Source organism: Lissotriton vulgaris, chromosome 6, assembly GCF_964263255.1.
Source record: "Lissotriton vulgaris chromosome 6, aLisVul1.2, whole genome shotgun sequence".
NCBI classification, from domain to species: Eukaryota; Metazoa; Chordata; class Amphibia; order Caudata; family Salamandridae; genus Lissotriton; species Lissotriton vulgaris.
This window is the reverse complement of record NC_141694.1, coordinates 1,483,806,449-1,483,826,185: the sequence shown is the minus strand read 5'-3', so window position 1 is coordinate 1,483,826,185 and position 19,737 is coordinate 1,483,806,449. Positions and strand designations below refer to the sequence as shown.

The following is a 19,737-nucleotide window of genomic DNA, read 5'->3' as shown; positions in this document are numbered from 1 at the left end:
GGTAGTTATAAATAAATAACTACCATTTGTTTCTGCCTTCTTCTCCCACGGCGAGAAAACAGGGGGGGCGGTGCCCAAACGCCCCTATTGGACTTGGCCCTTCTGGCAGGTTCACCCGTGAACTTTTTGCCTAATGATTTCTGGTCTTTGCGCACTTTGACACTGTGGCGCAGTGTAAAGTGTGTGCTCTCCCTGAGTGCGTGTGTGAGATTGGCCTGCTCTCCCATAGGAATGCATGGGCAATGTCTGTGTCCCTGGTAGTTCCTGATGCGTGAGGTGTGCATGGTCGAGTTTGGTATGTGCGAACTCGTGTGATTGAATGCTTTGCAACGATGTATGTGACATGGTTGTGTCTTGTGCGGAAGTGCTACTTCTAGACATGACTGTGTATGTGCTGTGAAGGTGCTGGCGTGTGATTGGCTGGAGCTGGCTGGGATGCCAGGCTCCAGGAAGTCTGTGTGGGTCTGCCCCGGTGGTGAATGGAGAGATTAGCATGCTGATGTGAGGGAGGGGCTGCGCCTGTGTCCTGAATGAGGCTGGGTTCCCCCCACACAATGCTGGCTCCGCCCCCTGTGGTGCGACTGATGACCCTAGCCTGCCTGAAGAATGAAAGGGGTGGTTGAGTCATCAACAGTGCTCACAGACCAGCTGCGACTGGTTATGCCCCCACCCTCCACCTACAGACAAAGGAAAAGGTACATAAAAGAGGGGCTGTGACCCCATGAAAAGGTTCTTGTTCCCAACTTGAATCTGACCAGGGGCATGCTGCTGCTGGAGCCCGGGGGAAGGCTTGCCTCCCTGGGCCCTGCCCAGCCCCTGGACTCCTAATGGACTTTTGCTGGACTGTGGAATGCCCTAAAGCGCCTGGGAGCGCTTGCTCTTTGCCCTAGCGCTGTGGAGCGCTGTGTCTTGCCCTTATAGCGCCTGGAAGCGCTGGATTTTTACCTATAGCGCTTGGGAGCTCTTGATCAGCTGTTAGAGCGCTTGGGAGCGCTGTATTCTTGGAAGCCGGTGCCCACCCGGCATTGGCCCAGAGGTTGCCGCTGTTTTTGCAGAGCGAGTGCCCACCTCGCTTTATTGTTGTTTTGAAGCCGGTGCCCACCCGGCGTTGCCCCGCTGGAGTGCCACCTCGTGCCAGTGGTTTAAAGGGAAAGCCGGTGCCCACCCGGCATTTGCAGCTGTCTATCGCCGGCAGCCGCTCTGCCTACAGCGACCCGGAAGCAGTTAGCGGGCCGGCCAATTGCTGCGCGGCCTGCCCGGAAGTCCCGCCCTTGCAGTCCGAGGGCTCGTCTGGGCCGGAAAGAGATGTCCGGCCCGCCGCCTGGTTGTGGGCGGGGCCGGGAAGATATTGTTTCCCCTTCCCCCTGCCTGGGGGAAGCCCTTGTTGCTGTGCCGGTCTCCCGGGTCAAGAGGGAGACCGGAGATGTTGCCGTCGCAGCCCGGGAGAGAAGGCTTCTCCTACTGCCACCGTAGAGGAGCTGAGGCCGAGATGTCCCGCACCGCCACCTGGAAGAGCCCCGGCACAGAAAGGAGACCCGCGAGTCCCCCCGAGCCCCGGTCTGCCGAGTAAGTGCCCGCGCTGCCTGGAGAGTGAGAGGAGCCCCCGCCCCCTGTCCCGGTGAGTGGGGGGGGCCCGTGGTATTTATTTGTAAGGGAGGGAGGGCGTCGGGACACATTGCCGGTGTCCGCCCCCCCCCCCCCTCATGTAGCCCGATCTTCGCCCCTGGGGCATCTTCGTGTTTGTGGAGCCCCCCGAGGCTCTTGGGGCCATCTTGTGATTTAGAGTCGGGGACTTCGACGCCTGAGCCCCCCTTGTTGATGGGCCCTGAGAGGCTCAAGGGGGCATTCCTTTGTTCTCTGAGTCCCCAGGAGGGGGACTCCAACGATGCCCGCAATTGTGCCTACAGCCTAGAGAGGCTCGAGGCACCCCCAGTGTTCCCGGGTCCCCCGTGAGGGACCCCAACAGCCCAGTGAGGCTGCATCTTTTGGTTTTAGAGCCCAGACGAGGCTCCAAGGGGACAGTCCTTCTGCAGAGCCTGTGAGGCTCCCCCATCGTGTTGGCCCCATCATTGTGCTACCCAGTTGCCCAGCACTTTGTGGGCAACTGCAACGTTTAGGCCCCCTGACATTGGACACAGGGCGTCCTAGCCCCAACAAGGCCAGAGGGCCTAGGGACAGTCACAGGTGGTGACTTACGTGAGTTTGGCGCAATTGTTCATTTTCTGCACCTCTGAATGTATTGTTGATGCATCATGTGTTTCCCTCCTTACACCTCTGAATGAATGTTATGCATTGCATCATGTGTTATGTTCTTACACCCCTACAGGTATAGTGATACTTAAGTGGTTGTTTTCTCCCTAGTACAGGTGGTGCTAGTGAGGTCCTGGTTACCAGTGATTACTGGTTGTGTGCTATTTTGTGCTAATGTAATTTTACATTCTAAGTGCTATTTCTAAAAAGTGCTAACTTCTAAAAGTGCGGATTCCTGACAGTGGTCCAGGTGGCCCTGTCTTGTAAATATCCCCTGTAAATTCTGCCCGTGCCCCTGGCACATTGTAAAGTGTGTGTTTTATCTAATGTGTTTTGGTGTAATACAAAGGCTATTTATATATAACCTTGTGTGGAGTTTCCTTTGTGGTGGGCCCTGGGTGTTGTTGCTGGGGTGCGTGCGCAAATACTTAACTCATATCGCCTCCAAGTTTAGCCTTGCTGCTCGCGCCACGTTACCTAGAGGGTGAGTAGGGGTTGTCTTGGCGTGTAACTCCCTTGCCCTGACTTAGGAGTGGTGGTCTCTGACTGACTTTGGCGAAAGCCCTGGCCAGCCAGGGATCCCATTTCTAACATTGGACGCAGCGGTGAGGATAAGGATTTGTGTTTGCGTTGTACCACAGTGGCAACTGACCACATCTACAAAACTCTGCATTTTAGATAATCACATTTTGGGGATTATTGTATGGAGTTTGCTAAAAATGTCATTTCTGTGGAAATGTGTTTCTTGTGCACTTTGAGTTAGGTGTCCCTAGCTCGGGAGGGTAGATCATCCCCCTAAGTGCAGTGTGATTTCTGGATTCACCATGAGGGTGGGATCCAGTGGTGGCAGCATAAATGTGTTCAGTGCATGTGTCCCCCGTCCCTGCCCTGGAGTAATGGTACCTGTGTCACGTGTGGTCAGGTTGAGAAATCAGGGGTGGTAGAAACTGCCTTACCAGTCTGGGGAGGGGTGTGTGTGGATGAATGGTGTGTTGCACTGGGCAAGAGTGTGAGTTCTCTAAATGGGGAGCTTGCTGAATGCTTGTGTACTCTTGTTTTGCTCATATACCTAAAGTTCCATGTGTTAAACTTTTCCCAAGAACGTCTGCAGACAGTGGAGCCTGCTTTTGATTTCTGTTGTCTATTTAGAGACAGATGTGTGGAGTTGGTAATGTTTTGGGAGGAGAGAGGCATAGGGGATGGAGTGATTCCAAAAGGAGCGGCTGAGGTGTCTTCCAGCCCAGTGTGGTGGAAGAGGTTAAGTGTAGCCCAGCTAGGTCTCGGTGTAGGGGCTCACGTCCTGTCTCAAGAGGAGAAGGAGTGGGTGGGACTGCGTGTCTCCAGGTGCCCGAAACCCAGTGTCGGGCCTGAAATGTTTAGGAAGGGAACATCAGGTCGGGGGCCTAGGCTGTACCAATAGGTCATTTGAGGAAGATCTCCCATAGTATTTGAAGAATGTTGAACATCAGTGAACATGATTTCATGGGTGGGCCTGAAGCTCATGGGAGTTTCCCCTGTCCCTGTGCCATTGTGTTAATTGTTGGGGAGTGACCCTAAGGAAGGTTCTGGTCTTCCAGCCCAGTGTGGTGGAAGTGGTTCAGAGGAGCACAAGCCTGGTCTTCGTAGTCTGGGTGTTTTTTTTCTTTGGAACACCAGGTGAGGGAGCCTAGCATGTCCGTATGGAGCGTCCTTCTAGGGAGATCTCCCAGTGTGGAGAGAACGTGGAGCGCCTGTAAGCAGGGCTCTAGTAGTTCTGTTATCTGGCAGTACCGCTCCAGTTGGGAGGGTGCAGAAGTCCAGATAGAGGGGTGCGAGGGGGATAGGTTCCCCAGTGGAGTAACCAGTGGGTCAGGGGCCAACCAGAAGGGTTGTGTCGCCAAGGAGTGACCAGGGTGATGCCACTTCTGTCCTGAGTGTCAGGCAGACTTGTACATGACACATTAGTTATGTGTCACCCTCAAGGAAGTCCTGGTGCGCCAGGCATCTGGCCAAAGGGGTACGTCCCTCGGTTGGGGAGCCAGTAGCCGGTGTGTCCGAATCTGGACGTAAGGGCAACTGTATGTAGTGTCCTGAAGGAACTCCTGCCTGAAGAGAAGGAACCAGGTAAGCTGTATGGGGGATTGACCTGCAGTGGTTGCCTTGCTGCTGAAGGAGTGAATTTGAATCCCAGGTGGTAGACCAGTTAAGGGAGCTGTGACCTATCTGTCATGACCAGCCTAGTGTCCTGTAGGCACCGCACTGAGCCGCATCTGCCTTCGGCCGCGCAGCCTATGCCACTCGCCGTCCCTGTCTCGACGCGGTCCGTAAGCCGCCGCCTGCGCCGCATCTGGCAACCCGCAAAGTGCAACGCCTCACTACACCGATCTTGTGCTGGTCTGACCGTGGTCACTGCTGCTGAGGGAGTAAAGGTCCCGAACTGGTGGGAGAGTTGTGTTCTGGAGGGTGCTTCAGAAGTAGAGGTAGGGTGGGGCATTCTTGCCCGTGACCTCTGGTCAGCCTGAAGGTGCAGACCCTAGGTTGAAGAATCAGTGGTAGTTTGGAACTACACTGAGAAAGGGAGTGGAGAATGGCTATGTAGGCCAGGGGTTACCACCCCCCACTCTGTGGATTGGTAGGGACCAGTGGTATCTGGGTGGCCTAGGGCCTGGTCCTAGCCGTGGACAACTAGGGAGTACCAGTGGGGTAGCCTAGTTGGGCCTGTTTTTTTTTAAGTATGTGCCTTATGGATAAACGTGGCGTAGAACCGGAGGGTGTCCCTGCAGTGCGGGCCCGCGTCCGTGTTCTATCGCCCCAAGCAGGGATGTCCATCACGGTGGTGATTGTTCTCCCCTGCGTTTTGGCTGGAAGGGGGTTGTGTTGGACTTGGCCCTTCTGGCAGGTTCACCCCTGAACTTTTTGCCTAATGATTTCTGGTCTTTGCGCACTTTGACACTGTGGCGCAGTGTAAAGTGCGTGCTCTCCCTGAGTGCGTGTGTGAGATTGGCCTGCTCTCCCATAGGAATGCATGGGGAATGTCTGTGTCCCTGGTAGTTCCTGATGCGTGAGGTGTGCATGGTCGAGTTTGGTATGTGCGAACTCGTGTGATTGAATGCTTCGCAACGATGTATGTGACATGGTTGTGTCTTGTGCGGAAGTGCTACTTCTAGACATGACTGTGTATGTGCTGTGAAGGTGCTGGCGTGTGAATGGCTGGAGCAGGCTGGGATGCCAGGCTCCAGGAAGTCTGTGTGGGTCTGCCCCGGTGGTGAATGGAGAGATTAGCATGCTGATGTGAGGGAGGGGCTGCGCCTGTGTCCTGAATGAGGCTGGGTTCCCCCCACACAATGCTGGCTCCGCCCCCTGTGGTGCGACTGATGACCCTAGCCTGCCTGATGAATTAAAGGGGTGGTTGAGTCGTCAACAGTGCTCACAGACCAGCTGCGACTGGTTATGCCCCCACCCTCCACCTACAGACAAAGGAAAAGGTATATAAAAGAGGGGCTGTGACCCCATGAAAAGGTTCTTGTTCCCAACTTGAATCTGACCAGGGGCATGCTGCTGCTGGGGCCCAGGGGAAGGCTAGCCTCCCTGGGCCCTGCCCAGCCCCTGGACTCCTAATGGACTTTTGCTGGACTGTGGAATGCCCTAAAGCCCCTGGGAGCGCTTGCTCTTTGCCCTAGCGCTGTGGAGCGCTGTGTCTTGCCCTTATAGCGCCTGGAAGCGCTGGACTTTTACCTATAGCGCTTGGGAGCGCTTGATCAGCTGTTAGAGCGCTTGGGAGCGCTGTATTCTTGGAAGCCGGTGCCCACCCGGCATTGGCCCAGAGGTTGCCGCTGTTTTTGCCGAGCGAGTGCCCACCTCGCTTTATTGTTGTTTTGAAGCCGGTGCCCACCCGGCGTTGCCCCGCTGGAGTGCCACCTCGTGCCAGTGGTTTAAAGGGAAAGCCGGTGCCCACCCGGCATTTGCAGCTGTCTATCGCCGGCCGCCGCTCTGCCTACAGCGACCCGGAAGCAGTTAGCGGGCCGGCCAATTGCTGCGCGGCCTGCCCGGAAGTCCCGCCCTTGCAGTCCGAGGGCTCGTCTGGGCCGGAAAGACATATCCGGCCCGCCGCCTGGTTGTGGGCGGGGCCGGGAAGATATTGTTTCTGCTTCCCCCTGCCTGGGGGAAGCCCTTGTTGCTGTGCCGGTCTCCCGGGTCAAGAGGGAGACCGGAGATGTTGCCGCCGCAGCCCGGGAGAGAAGGCTTCTCCTACTGCCACCGAGAGGAGCTGAGGCCGAGATGTCCCGCACCGCCGCCTGGAAGAGCCCCGGCACAGAAAGGAGACCCGCGAGTCCCCCCGAGCCCCGGTCTGCCGAGTAAGTGCCCGCGCTGCCTGGAGAGTGAGAGGAGCCCCCGCCCCCTGTCCCGGTGAGTGGGGGGGGGGGCCGTGGTGTTTATTTGTAAGGGAGGGAGGGCGTCGGGACACATTGGCGGTGTCCGCCCCCCCCCCTCATGTAGCCCGATCTTCGCCCCTGGGGCATCTTCGTGTTTGTGGAGCCCCCCGAGGCTCTTGGGGCCATCTTGTGATTTAGAGTCGGGGACTCCGACGCCTGAGCCCCCCTTGTTGATGGGCCCTGAGAGGCTCAAGGGGGCATTCCTTTGTTCTCTGAGTCCCCAGGAGGGGGACTCCAACGATGCCCGCAATTGTGCCTACAGCCTAGAGAGGCTCGAGGCACCCCCAGTGTTCCCGGGTCCCCCGTGAGGGACCCCAACAGCCCAGTGAGGCTGCATCTTTTTGGTTTTAGAGCCCAGACGAGGCTCCTAGGGGACAGTCATTCTGCAGAGCCTGTGAGGCTCCCCCATCGTGTTGGCCCCATCATTGTGCTACCCAGTTGCCCAGCACTTTGTGGGCAACTGCCACGTTTAGGCCCCCTGACATTGGACACAGGGCGTCCTAGCCCCAACAAGGCCAGAGGGCCTAGGGACAGTCACAGGTGGTGACTTACGTGAGTTTGGCGCAATTGTTCATTTTCTGCACCTCTGAATGTATTGTTGATGCATCATGTGTTTCCCTCCTTACACCTCTGAATGAATGTTATGCATTGCATCATGTGTTATGTTCTTACACCCCTACAGGTATAGTGATACTTAGGGGTTGTTTTCTCCCTGGTACAGGTGGTGCTAGTGAGGTCCTGGTTACCAGTGATTACTGGTTGTGTGCTATTTTGTGCTAATGTAATTTTACATTCTGAGTGCTATTTCTAAAAAGTGCTAACTTCTAAAAGTGCTGATTCCTGACAGTGGTCCAGGTGGCCCTGTCTTGTAAATATCCCCTGTAAATTCTGCCCGTGCCCCTGGCACATTGTAAAGTGTGTGTTTTATCTAATGTGTTTTGGTGTAATACAAAGGCTATTTATATATAACCTTGTGTGGAGTTTCCTTTGTGTTGGGCCTTGGGTGTTGTTGCTGGGGTGCGTGCGCAAATACTTAACTCATATCGCCTCCAAGTTTAGCCTTGCTGCTCGCGCCACGTTACCTAGAGGGTGAGTAGGGGTTGTCTTGGCGTGTAACTCCCTTGCCCTGACTTAGGAGTGGTGGTCTCTGACTGACTTTGGCGAAAGCCCTGGCCAGCCAGGGATCCCATTTCTAACAGCCCCCATGGTAGAACCGCCGCTGCACGTGTGCAAGTTTCAAACGCTTACAAACTACAGGTAGAGGTACGGTATGGAGACACTCTAAACAAGTACAAACGTTACGTAGGCTTTGGTGGCACTTGTGCAAGTACAGGAACCAAACACGTAAGAAGTAGCAAGCAGCGTTCTACAAGAGAAAAGTGAGGTGAGCAGGTTACAATACAGTACCTACCACAGGTAGAAGGATAATTCTTCATAATTAGCAGCCTCTCAATCTCATGAACACACTGGTAGGACACTGCATGCAGGAGGAGGGACTTTTGCTTAGCACTTGGAGTCTCGTTGCAATTTAGTGGGTATCATGTGCATCACTTACAAGCTATTGGGCAACAGCCAGATTCACTGTTTGGATATGCAAGCATTGGTGGCACTTGCGCAGGTACCGGAAGCGAACACGATGTCAAGGTACCATTCAGTGTGTTACAAGACGTTTTGTGTGCATGTTTAATAGTGCAACAAACTCAGGTAGGAGGATAATACTGCATTAATTAACAGACTCCCAAACCACTAGAACACACTGGGAGGACACTTCCATAGTCAAGGTTAATAGAATTTACTTATTAGAAGGTCTTCTCCCTGTTCCGGAGAGGGCATGACAATTGGAAGTGTCTTTTGAAGGAGGAGAACGTTGAGGTCCGTTTTGTAGGCCTGGGAGGCAGAGGTGGTTTTTTGGGATGAATAGTAAACGAATTTATCGGTCATTATCGACTTAGCATTTCAATAATTAGCTTAGTACTTGCCTCACCCAGCTCCTACGAGAAGGTTTGTTGCCGACCTAGTTCTCGTAGCTGTCAAACAGCTTGGCCTTGGTTGCGTGGGGCATTGATAGCCCCTGTCTCATTGCAGTGAATTCATATAGTTATATGAGGGGGGCAGGGCCTTTATTGGATGTTTTGTGTCACATGCAGGAACCACAATGGAGAACGACCCCACTCACATGAGGGGCCGCCTGTGCTATGTTATTATTTTTAAGAAAAGTGTTGCACATGCCCATAATGACCACTTTGAAGTCCCATCAACCATGCTGTCAAATGAATGAGGTGAAACAAAGGTGCACAGGGAAGCAGAAAGCTGAACTGTACATTTCTCTCACCAGTCAGTTTTTCTCGCTGGTACTTTCCTCTCACCCTTGCTGTTCTTCCCTTCCCTCATTCATTCCATTGCCCTCCCGATTTTGCCGTCTCACTTTGCCCCTTTCTCCCTCACTGTTTTGCCCTATTCTCTTTTTTGTGCCTCGCCCTCGTTTCTCTGCTCCCCGTCGCCCTGCCTTCCACCCTCCGTAACGGGCCTCTCCCTCCTCATGCCTCACTCTTACCCTCTTCACTGCCCTCTCTCCCCTACTCTGTGCTACCCCCCGCTCCGTCGGCGCCCCTCGTTTCCCCTCTCACTGCCTGTTTACTGCCTCTTGCTTTCTCGGCCTCCCCCTGCCCTGCTCTCTGCCTCTCCCTGACTCTTTTCTCTGCCTCTCCAAGACTGTCCCTGTGGCCTGCTTTTACTTATGCACTTTGATACAATCGCCTGCATGAGATGGTCGATTTTACATTTACTTTACCCCTAATTTATTTATAATTATCACAATTTTACTACATGATTGTGTTAAATCTAATTCTAATTCAAGCAGCTTCCATTAAAGCCAGGTGTTAGAGAAAAGACCATAAAATGGTGGTTCAAGCAACAAGCTTCAAAGGTAATCATTGCGTCAGTGTACACGACCTACTATCTTTTCCTACCATGTGAAGAACGTCTACTCTTTCTTTACGTGTCTTAATACCAACAAGTAATAGAAGAGTAAGATGTAGAGAAAATGGTACACACAAGTCAGTTGTGCATTGACCAGGAATTGTTGAGTCATGGTTGCTATGTTATCATTTTAAGAAAAGTGTTGCACATGCCCATAATGACCACTTTGAAGTCCCATCAACCATGCTGTCAAATGAATGAGGTGAAACAAAGGTGCACAGGGAAGCAGAAAGCTGAACTGTACATTTCTCTCACCAGTCAGTTTTTCTCGCTGGTACTTTCCTCTCACCCGCAGTGTGAGCGCACACACATCAATGCTCAGCTATTGCCATTGTAAATGACAATGCCATTTATTTAGGCTCCTCACTACTGCGCGCTGCGCTTTGCTCTAAGACGCTTCAGGGCTTTTAAATATTCCCGTTTTGTTGTATTATTTGTATTTGTTTGGGACTACATTTCACCTTGGTTTTAATTTCCCTTCCGCATTGCCGCAACTTAATTGTGCCCCGCACCGCTATTTTGGCGGTTTGTCCTTCGCGCTTTCTACTCTTGTGAGCGCCATCTTGGGGGGGATTCAGGGAAGCCCACGCCTCACTCTGCGCTCTAGCAGTCAGGTGGACTAGCTAGAGCCCTATTTAAACCCGATATGATGGCGTGCAGCGTGTGCGCGCTGCGTGTGCGCCGCAGTGACCCCGGAGTCACGCCAGAGTCCAGCCCGTCTGCGCCCGTCCGCGCTGAGGACGGCCTGGACGGCTGGTCGTCGGGTCGCCTCGAGGATAAATCTACGGCTGTCAGGTACTCTAGTTACGACCTGCTTAGGCTAAAACCATCTCGGCTCCCGTGTCACTTTAAAATCTCCCCGGAGGATCTCTCTCTCACCCTCTATGCTGCGCGTGTTCCCTTGAGGGCTCTGGGGGCTCCAGCCTCCCTCCGTCACCCCACCCATCGGGACACTACATTAACAAAAGAGGCAGTACTGTGAGAGAAGACGGCTTCCTCATTAATGCTCACTCGCTAATCAAGCATAATATCGCTTTCAAGGATTTTGTGCTGGATAGAAAGCCCTCGTGGGTATTTGTCACTGAAACGTGGGCAAAGGATTCTTCTGGCCCAGACCATATTGAGGCAGTTCCAGAGGGCTATTTTTTGGCCCGGCTGGATAGAATAGGTCGGGTAGGAGGAGGGCTGGCTATATTCTATAAAGATAGCTTTCATTGTCACACCTTACCTTTATCGGATCCTCAGGATAACTTCCAGGCCCTGTATTTCTCTCTAAAGGGCGTTTACGAAACCCCATTTAATGGGATCCTTATCTACCGTCCCCCCGGCCCCAGAGCTGATTTTGGACAACAGCTACTTCACATCCTTGAACCCTATTTTGTCCGTGAACATCTAACGGTCTTGGGAGATTTGAACTATCACTTAGAGAAGTTGGAGGCTAGTGATACTCTCTCCCTGCTGGATGCCTTGTCCGCCTGTGGGCTAAATCAGCTTGTGAGAGGCGCCACCCATCAAGCGGGCCATATGCTCAATGGGGTCTTCTCCAATGACGGCAGGTTGGTTGTAAAGGACCCCCTTCCCCTCTTGTGGTCGGATCACTTTGCTGTACCGAATGAAGTGACCTGTCCGATTGTTGACAGGAACGAAAAGGTCCCAAGTAAAATGGAATCACGGAGAAATTTTAAAAATATCTCTAATAGCTCCCTTGCCCCCTGGATTTCCAGTATGTCCACCTCCCAAGAGGAAGATGTTCATCTGGCGGTCTCGCAGTTTGAAAAGGCCGTTACTATGGCATTTGACGAACTGGCCCCTGCCCGGTCGCGTTATTCGGCAAGGAAAAAAACATCGGCTCCGTGGTTCTCTGAGCACCTAAGACTCCTTAGACAGGGAGTCAGGAGCGTCTCTGGCATACCAGCTGGGATCTAAGGGACAAAGAGGCGCATAAGATCTTATTGAGGGGCTACAAGGTGGAGGTAATAAGGGTGAAACAGGAATATTTCACGGCTCTCACCATTTCACTTTCCTCCCCGAAAGAGCTCTTCAAGATTGTTGACTCTGACATCTCTGCAGATCCCGGACCCTGTTATTGCCTCTCAGCAACTCTGTAACAACATAGCTCTTTTCTTTCAGACTAAGATCGCTGATATTTACTCAGCTTTAGAGCTGCAGAGGACTCGAACTGCTGAGCCCTCTGTCCCCTCTGTTTCCGCACCAGTTCCTGCTGAGAACTCCTCCTTGGGGCGCCTGGCCTCCTTTCCTCCTCTCTCTCTTCAGGAATTAGAGAACCTCCTGAATAAAACTAGGTCTGGCTCCCCATTAGGTGCCTGTCCGCTTAAGATCCTCAAGCAGTGCAGGGAATCTCTCCTGCCCCCTCTTGTTGAGATCATGAACAGGGCTATGAGGGACGGCATCTTTCCTCAGCAATGGAAGAGGGCAGTGGTAAAGCTGTTGCTCAAGAAACCATCTCTCGACCCTGGGGTATTAAAGAACTTCCGCCCTATTTCACTGCTCCCTGCTCCTGCGAAGATGCTGGAAACCCATCTGAATAAGCATCTCGCGGGCTTCGTGGAAAACTCTGGTCAGCTGGATTACTCGCAGCATGGCTTCAGGAGGGAACATAGCACCGAGTCGGCCCTCACCATAGTGCTGGATAATATCCGCACACGAGCTGATGGGGGCCAGACCACCCTCCTGATCCTGCTAGACCTCACGGCTGCCTTCGACTCCCTTTCTCCCTCGGTCTTAACATCACGCCTGAGGGAGATTGGGGTTAAGGGGTCTGCCCTGTGTTTGCTGACCTCTTTCCTCGACCAGAGAGAGCAGAGGGTGAAGCTGGGGGATTTTCTATCTCCATCCCTGTCTGTGCATTGTGGGGTCCCTCAGGGGTCGGCATTAAGTCCGACCCTTTTCAACATCTATGTGACCCCACTTGCCAGACTGATTAGATCTTTCGGGATGGAGGTAGTCTCCTACGCCGACGACACCCAGATCCTCGTCTCTCTCTCCCAGCCGGCCAGCTCGGCTGCCTCCAATTTTAGATCTTGCATGGAGGCAGTCGCTCAATGGATGATCCACAATTCATTGAAATTAAATGGGGAGAAGACGGAGGTCATGGTGTTCGGAGGAAAGGAAAAGATATGGTTGGCGAACTGGTGGCCGGACTCACTGGGAGCTTGTCCTGTCCCTGCTACATTAGCTAAAAACCTAGGAGTCCTGATTGATCCTACCCTCAGCATGCGTCAACAGGTCAATAGAACAGTTTCAACCTGCTGGGGCATAATCTATGTACTGAGGAAGATTAGACACTATCTCTCTCAGCAGGCGTCTCAGCAGGCGAGAAAACAAGTTGTGGTTGCACTCATTGGCTCCCGTCTGGACTATTGCAATGCGCTGTATGCGGGACTAAACAAGGGTCTGCTGCAGCGCTTGCAAATGGTCCAGAACGCGGCGGCCAAATTTGTGTTAGATCTGCCCAGATGTGCCTCGGCCACCTCTGCCAGAAAATCGCTACACTGGCTCCCCATCGAAGATCGGATCCTCTTTAAAACTATGTGCATGACCTACGGGGCCCTAGCCAGAGGCAGTTCTACTGGGATCGGATCCATCCTGTCTCCCTATAGCCCCTCTAGGAACTTGCGCTCTGCCAACAAATTTCTGTTATCAGTCCCCCGCACCCGTAGAGCTAAATGGGGTGGCAAAGCCTTCTCCACTCTGGCACCTAAGTGGTGGAATATTCTTCCGGTGGAACTTAAGTCCCTTCCCACCATGCCGTCATTTAGAAAGGCTCTGAAAACTCGGCTTTTCGCGAAGTCATACTTGTAGTTGTGTTCTGCCTTTTTTGTTTTGATTTGTTTTTGTTAGGCGCCTTGATGCCTTCGGGTTTTAGTTGCGCATTATAAATTTTATTTCATTTATTCATTTGTTTTAAAAACCAACACATAAATAAAAAAAATTGTCATTTACAATGCCAATAGCTCTAACTTTTGCAAAGGCGAGACCGTTGCATTGTAAATGTGTGGGGGGACTCTTTGTGTGTGTGGGGGGCTCTCTTTGTGTGTGTGTGGGGGGCTCTCTGAGTGTGTGTGGGGCTCTCTGAGTGTGTGTGTGGGGCTCTCTGAGTGTGTGTGTGGGGCTCTCTGGGTGTGTGTGGGGCTCTCTGGGTGTGTGTGGGGCTCTCTGGGTGTGTGTGGGGCTCACTACCTCACTATGTCACAACTTCTCTCTCTCAAAACATCACTACCTCACTCTCTCACTACCTCACTCTCTACCTCACACCCTCACAACTTCACTCTCTCTCTCTAACTCACTACATCACTCACTATCTCACTCTTTCTATCTCACTAACTCACTTTCACTTTCTCTTTCACAACCTCTCTATCTCACTACATCACAACATCACTCTATGATTATATCTCACTACCTCACAACATCCCTCTCCCTCACTCCCTCACTCTTTCACTACCTCACTCTCTCTATCTCACTACTTCACTCTCTATCTACCTCACTCTCTCTCACTACCTCACTCTTTCTCACTACCTCACTCTCTCTCGATTTCAATACCTCACTCTCTCTCTCTATCTCACTACCTCACTCTCTCTCTGCTAATGCAAAAGGAATCACATATGCAAAAAAAACTAATGCCAATAGAAATAACAATGCCATTTATTTAGGGATACAAAAAAGAAAAAAAATATGAGCAATACCAATAGCTCTACCAATAATATTGCCGAGACCATTGCATTGTAAATGCTTGTTGTTACTGGGGCCTGTTTTGTAGCAGTGCTGCAATATAGGCCCATGTAACAAAACCGAAGCAGCAGTGTTTCCCACCAGCAACCAATCCCCTCCACTCCTCCCAGGGCTGGTCCTACGTAATTGCCAGGGCTGGATTTTGTTAATGGCGTGTTGAGCTCCAAAGCAGGCTCCAGCCAGTGAAACTGACTGAAGGTTCCCATGTATTTCCTGCAGTATTTTATTTAGGTAGTACACGCTGAGCACTAAGATGCTTCATAACTGTTTCAGTCTCTTTTCACATACTGTTAAAATAGAGAGGCAGCCAAGCGAAGCATGTAATTTTGAAGGAAAAGAAAACGAGCATTGGCAATGCCAATAGGTCTGGCTTTAAATGCATATGGTATGGCATTGTGAAGCATTACAGGTAAATAGCTTGGGAATTATGGTATAATATTGGATAAAGTTAAAAGGTCAGGTGACAGTTGAACCTTCAAGCCAAACCTAAACATCCATGTACGGTAATGACTGCCCAACTCACATCTGTGTTGCTCCCAGAGAAAAACCTCAAAATGTTTTCACACACTTTATTAGCTTTGCAATGTCGTGTATGCCCCTAAAAGTTTAAACTCTGGCAGCTAAGTAAATAAACAAAATGCTCACAGCTGATAGGAGGGCATGCACTTCTTTTTGTGAAATCACCTAATTTCTGCCCCCCCAAAAATGTACTTCTGAATCCGAACATGTGGGTCGTGCAAGACCAACTCGCCTGTTGATTCTTTCTTGCACAATTGCATGGCCACGGCTGCGCTGTCAAGGCAGACCATAAAAAAGTAACGAAACAAACTGACAAATTGACAGGCTATTGTAGATTTCTTCTTTGCTGCTGTAGACCTTCATTGCTATTTGTTTGCCGTTAATGTCGTGTTAGTTATTGCCATTGCACAGGTTTATCCTGCAGACCCAGGTCCACAGATGGCCAAGCAGGCACAGAAAAAGACTACGATTGCTCCGCTCTACTAGCCTGCACAGTCGGAGCCCTGGGGAGGGGCCTGTGTCTAATGAGATGTACTCTGCCTGTAGCAGCACAGTCCACCCATTTGGGGATGAGAGGAAATACAGTGCCAGGGGCTCGAAAGCGGGTCCAGAAGCATGCTCAAGAAGGTTTGAGGGCACATGAGGAGTACCATCCTGGCATGTGGTAGATAGCATTTGATCAGGCCTAGATCTCAGCATTTGATCAGGCCTAGATCTGAATCCAGAGAAGTTCCAGCCCTGTCTAATGGTGGCTTGTCTTGCTTTAGAGACCAGCTTAAAAATAGGGAAGCTGTCTCTGGAAATAATTGCTAAAACAATTAGGCTCTGACCTCCTATACAGTGACTGTGCAACTGGAAGATGCTATTCTGCGGAGGCATGCACATCTGTCAACAAGTGTTTTCCTCTAGCCAGATGAAACTCTCTGTATTGTTTTTTTTTATTTCAATGCAAATTATATGAGCTATGCTGCTTAGGCTATATTGCACATCTTTGAGACAGAAAGGCTTGTGTGACTTGTGTGGAGGCTCTAATAGCAGCTCATGGGGTCTGCAGGTAAGCCCCTCAGCGTGGCAGTAACCCATGTAGAACAGATGCCTTACTGAGAGGGAACTCTACCACAGCGATGTGGAATTGCTTGGGAGAAACAGTGACTTTGGGGTTTGGGGAGGCTATGCGACAGAAATGGATACAGGAAACTACCTGTTACTCTAGAGTGTGGCTACAGCGACAAGGAATGGAGGTGCAAGCCAAGATTGTGTTTGTAAACTGCACATGCAGCAGGAGGCCTGAAACGTTTTTAGAGCTGCCCCTCAATACTGACAGAAAGAATTAATCTTGCAGTCTGGATCTATTGGAAGCACTGTAGGCTCCCGCAGCCAACCACAAGCAACTGTAACATCTGGGCTAATTCTAGACAGTGGAAAATGGAATGGACTCGGCACACTGTTGGGCATTAGCATCTACGAGTCGTAGTAAATGGAACATAATTATTACCAAACTTCACCAATTGCTTTCTATGTAATTTGAACATCTTCGGAAGCTTTCTAGTTTTGTCTTTAAATCTGGATACTGCTGATATAATAATGACACGCACTCTTTAATCTTTCACCTCTCTTTCCTCACTCTCCGATCTTTTTGATCGCAAGGCAAAATTGGATTGAGCCTGTATATTAAGACTATCAGCTAGCTACACAGATAATATCTGATTTCAACTGTTATGGTGATGCTTGAAAGTGCTCTTCAAGCATGTATTGCAATCTAAATGTATTTTATGTATTCCAGTCTAAATCTATATCATTAATGTTGAACCACTGATGATGCATTTGGATGTGCAGAAAATTGCTTAGAGAGCACATTTTCAAATTAACATGAATGTCTGCAAAGAAGCAGATAGCACATACAGGCAACAATACATTAATTGACAACCTACATCAAACTCCTTCTTCCATAATTGTAATATAAAAATGTTTTTTTTTTATCCATACAGATGCAGTTGCTGAGGTTTTATCAAATAACTCTTCGCTTGAACACCAACATTATCCTGGAGGTACTCTGGAAGCACTTTGTGGGGATGACCAGTTTAGTTTGTGTTCACAGAATGGGAAATCGTTCTGATGATTCAGAAAATTTCACTTGTGACAATTCTATTATAATGATTGAACAAATATCTTGCAAGAACAGTACATTTCAGCGAATATTTCAAACTGCTAAATACAAACAGATTGTTCACTTTAGAAATTTGTGACAAAGTAGTATACTGTGAAACTGCTGGTACTTTATTTATCATAGTCAAACAAGATCTTGGACCTGGCTAGGTCTGAGTATGAAAGACATTTCAATGTTCCGAGTATATTGTATTAAAAATGTAATTGGTCAGGTGGCAGAAGAATAAATGTCATTGACTGCTGGAAGAAATATGGCTGAACAAGCACTGCTTCTGGTAAAAATTAACTCCTGAGCTGTAGTAAAAAACTGTTAAAATATGGGTCTAATTACTATGCGGTCGGAAACGGCCCGACCACATCGTAATATGCTGGTCATATTCCTTTCCAACCAACCCATTATGATGTCAGTTGCAAAAGGAAATGGAACAGGCTTTCCGACTGGCTCCTGACTGGATCAGAGAGCCTGCCTGCCTGCCAGTCGGAAAGCTGCCAGAAATCCCAAGGGCGACTCTTTCCGCCCAAGGGATTACGATGTTGGGTTTACAGTCTTTCTATGCTAACCTTTCCGACACAGAAAGGCTGTCTGAACCTGACTTTGGGCCCCCTTTGGTGCGCGGCCTCTGGTTGGAGGCTGAAGGGGCAAACTTATGCCCCCATTTTGATCCCTGCACCTTGTGGCAGGCACCTGGAGGTGCCTGCCTCAGGGTGCAGGGATGAACTGCACCTCGCATTTTACAATGGAAGCATGCATTCCCGCCAGAATACATGCTCCCATTGTAAAGTACAGGAAAGCGACCGATTACTGTTCGGTCGCATCCTAATTAGTCTGTCGGGACCGCTGACAGGGTGTCGGTCTGTCCCTTGACCGAGACGATCCGCCTGACATCGTAATTAGGCCCTATATGCAATATGAATTTGCTCTTAATAGGGAATTCATAGATGGGTTATCGACGCAAAAACAATTATCAGACAATTCAAAAGTCAGCCAATGACCTACATGTACAGTTGAATGCATACTAAAAATTTGATTTTACAAATTAGTCGTTCTAATAATCTTTCCATTTTGACTCTAGTTTAGCTAGCACCTGCTTACCAGCCATTATCTATCAATGGTTTATCAGCTTTACAAATAGCTTTTACTAAATAGGGGGAGGGGGGGTTATTCTTTACATTCTGCTCCTCCTACTCAGTAGTGTGTCTAGAAAATTCATTTTAAGGCTAGAGTACCATTTTCAACCACTATACGTCCCCACTCGCTAAACATAACTGGGGAATTTGTTATTACTTTTTAATTAGTTCGCAGCCTACCAGACTGGTTTGGTAAAGACATCTTGGGGACATTGAGAAAGTTGACCTAGGAATGCATTCCGCCCTTTGCTTACCATTTGGCTTTGTAACTCACATTTTCTGGCTTTCTCTTTGCTGGCTTTATTTGCTTTAGGCTGTCCAGCTAGAGTTTGTTCCTCCCGTTGCCCAAACTTTTTTTTACTGTATTCTTCCAAAAACTCACTTTCTGGTAACAGACCTTTAAATCTTGTTATCTTGTCACATTTACTGTACATTCAAAGACGGAGGTCAAATGCCAGGCTGTCTCCTTCAGGGACTTTGGTGTTTATTTTTCTTTCTCTAAATTCAAAGTGAGAGGATTATATCACAATCAAGCTAATGGGGTCTGCTTGAGGATGGCTGTGCAATGTTATTTGTTTTCCTAGCACAGAACAAAATGTAAATTGTCTGAAGATGACCCGAGCTTACAATCAAATGAATAGATTGGTGATGCATTTCCACACATTATCGTTTGTGCGCTGCATACTTTTATCAGTAAAACTGTATGGGAGAGCAAATGTAATGATCATTTCAATTGAAGATGTGTTGTCTGTAATGGCAGTAATCTACAATATCATGCATACTCCATGTTACCCCACTCTACTCTGAACTACTCCATGCCAATGCATTCTACTCTTGACCTTTCCGCAATCCACCACTCCACGTCACTGTGTGCTCTACCCCTGCATTCTATGCCACTTCACTGTACTCTGAAACAATCTACTATATGTCACTGAAGTCTACGCCACTCTATTCACTCTGCACCACTCCACTCTATTCTACACCGCTGCACTGTAAACAATGCACTACACCACTTTACTCAAAATCAATAAACTTTACACAAATCTATTCTGCACCACTGCACTGTACACCAGTAAATTACTTTACGCCACTGCACTCTATGCCACTGTACAACATTGCCCTTTATGTCAGTTCACTCTGCATTGCTCTATACCTCTGCTCTCTACCCCAGTGCACTCTGACTCTCTACTCTACATCACTGCACTCTGCCACACACTACTCTGCAGCACGGCACTCTGCAGCACGGCACTCTGCAGCACGGCACTCTGCAGCACGGCACTCTGCAGCACGGCACTCTGCAGCACGGCACTCTGCAGCACGGCACTCTGCCACTGAACTCTGTGCCACTCTACTCTGTACCATTCTATTCTATGCCACTAAACTCTTCTGTTCACCACTCTACGCCACACCACTGCACTCTAAGCCAATGCACTTTATGCCACTCTAATCTACTGTGTACCACTGCAGTCTACGCCACTTCCCTCTACGCCTCTCTAGTATGTACCACTCTACTCTATGCCAGTACACTCTACCC

At 50.0% G+C, this 19,737-nt stretch overlaps 1 protein-coding gene across 2 annotated transcripts in view; it reads left to right on the top strand.

Moving 5' to 3' along the window:
- The window catches only part of LOC147709030 (uncharacterized), a 200,615-nt gene that overhangs the window by 43,087 nt on the left and 137,791 nt on the right, over positions 1–19,737 (top strand). For both annotated transcript variants that reach the window (XM_086927635.1, XM_086927637.1), the window contains one exon: positions 16,898–16,957. In XM_086927635.1, the coding sequence (XP_086783761.1) occupies positions 16,898–16,957 (60 nt within the window). The remainder of the gene's footprint in view (positions 1–16,897; positions 16,958–19,737) is intronic.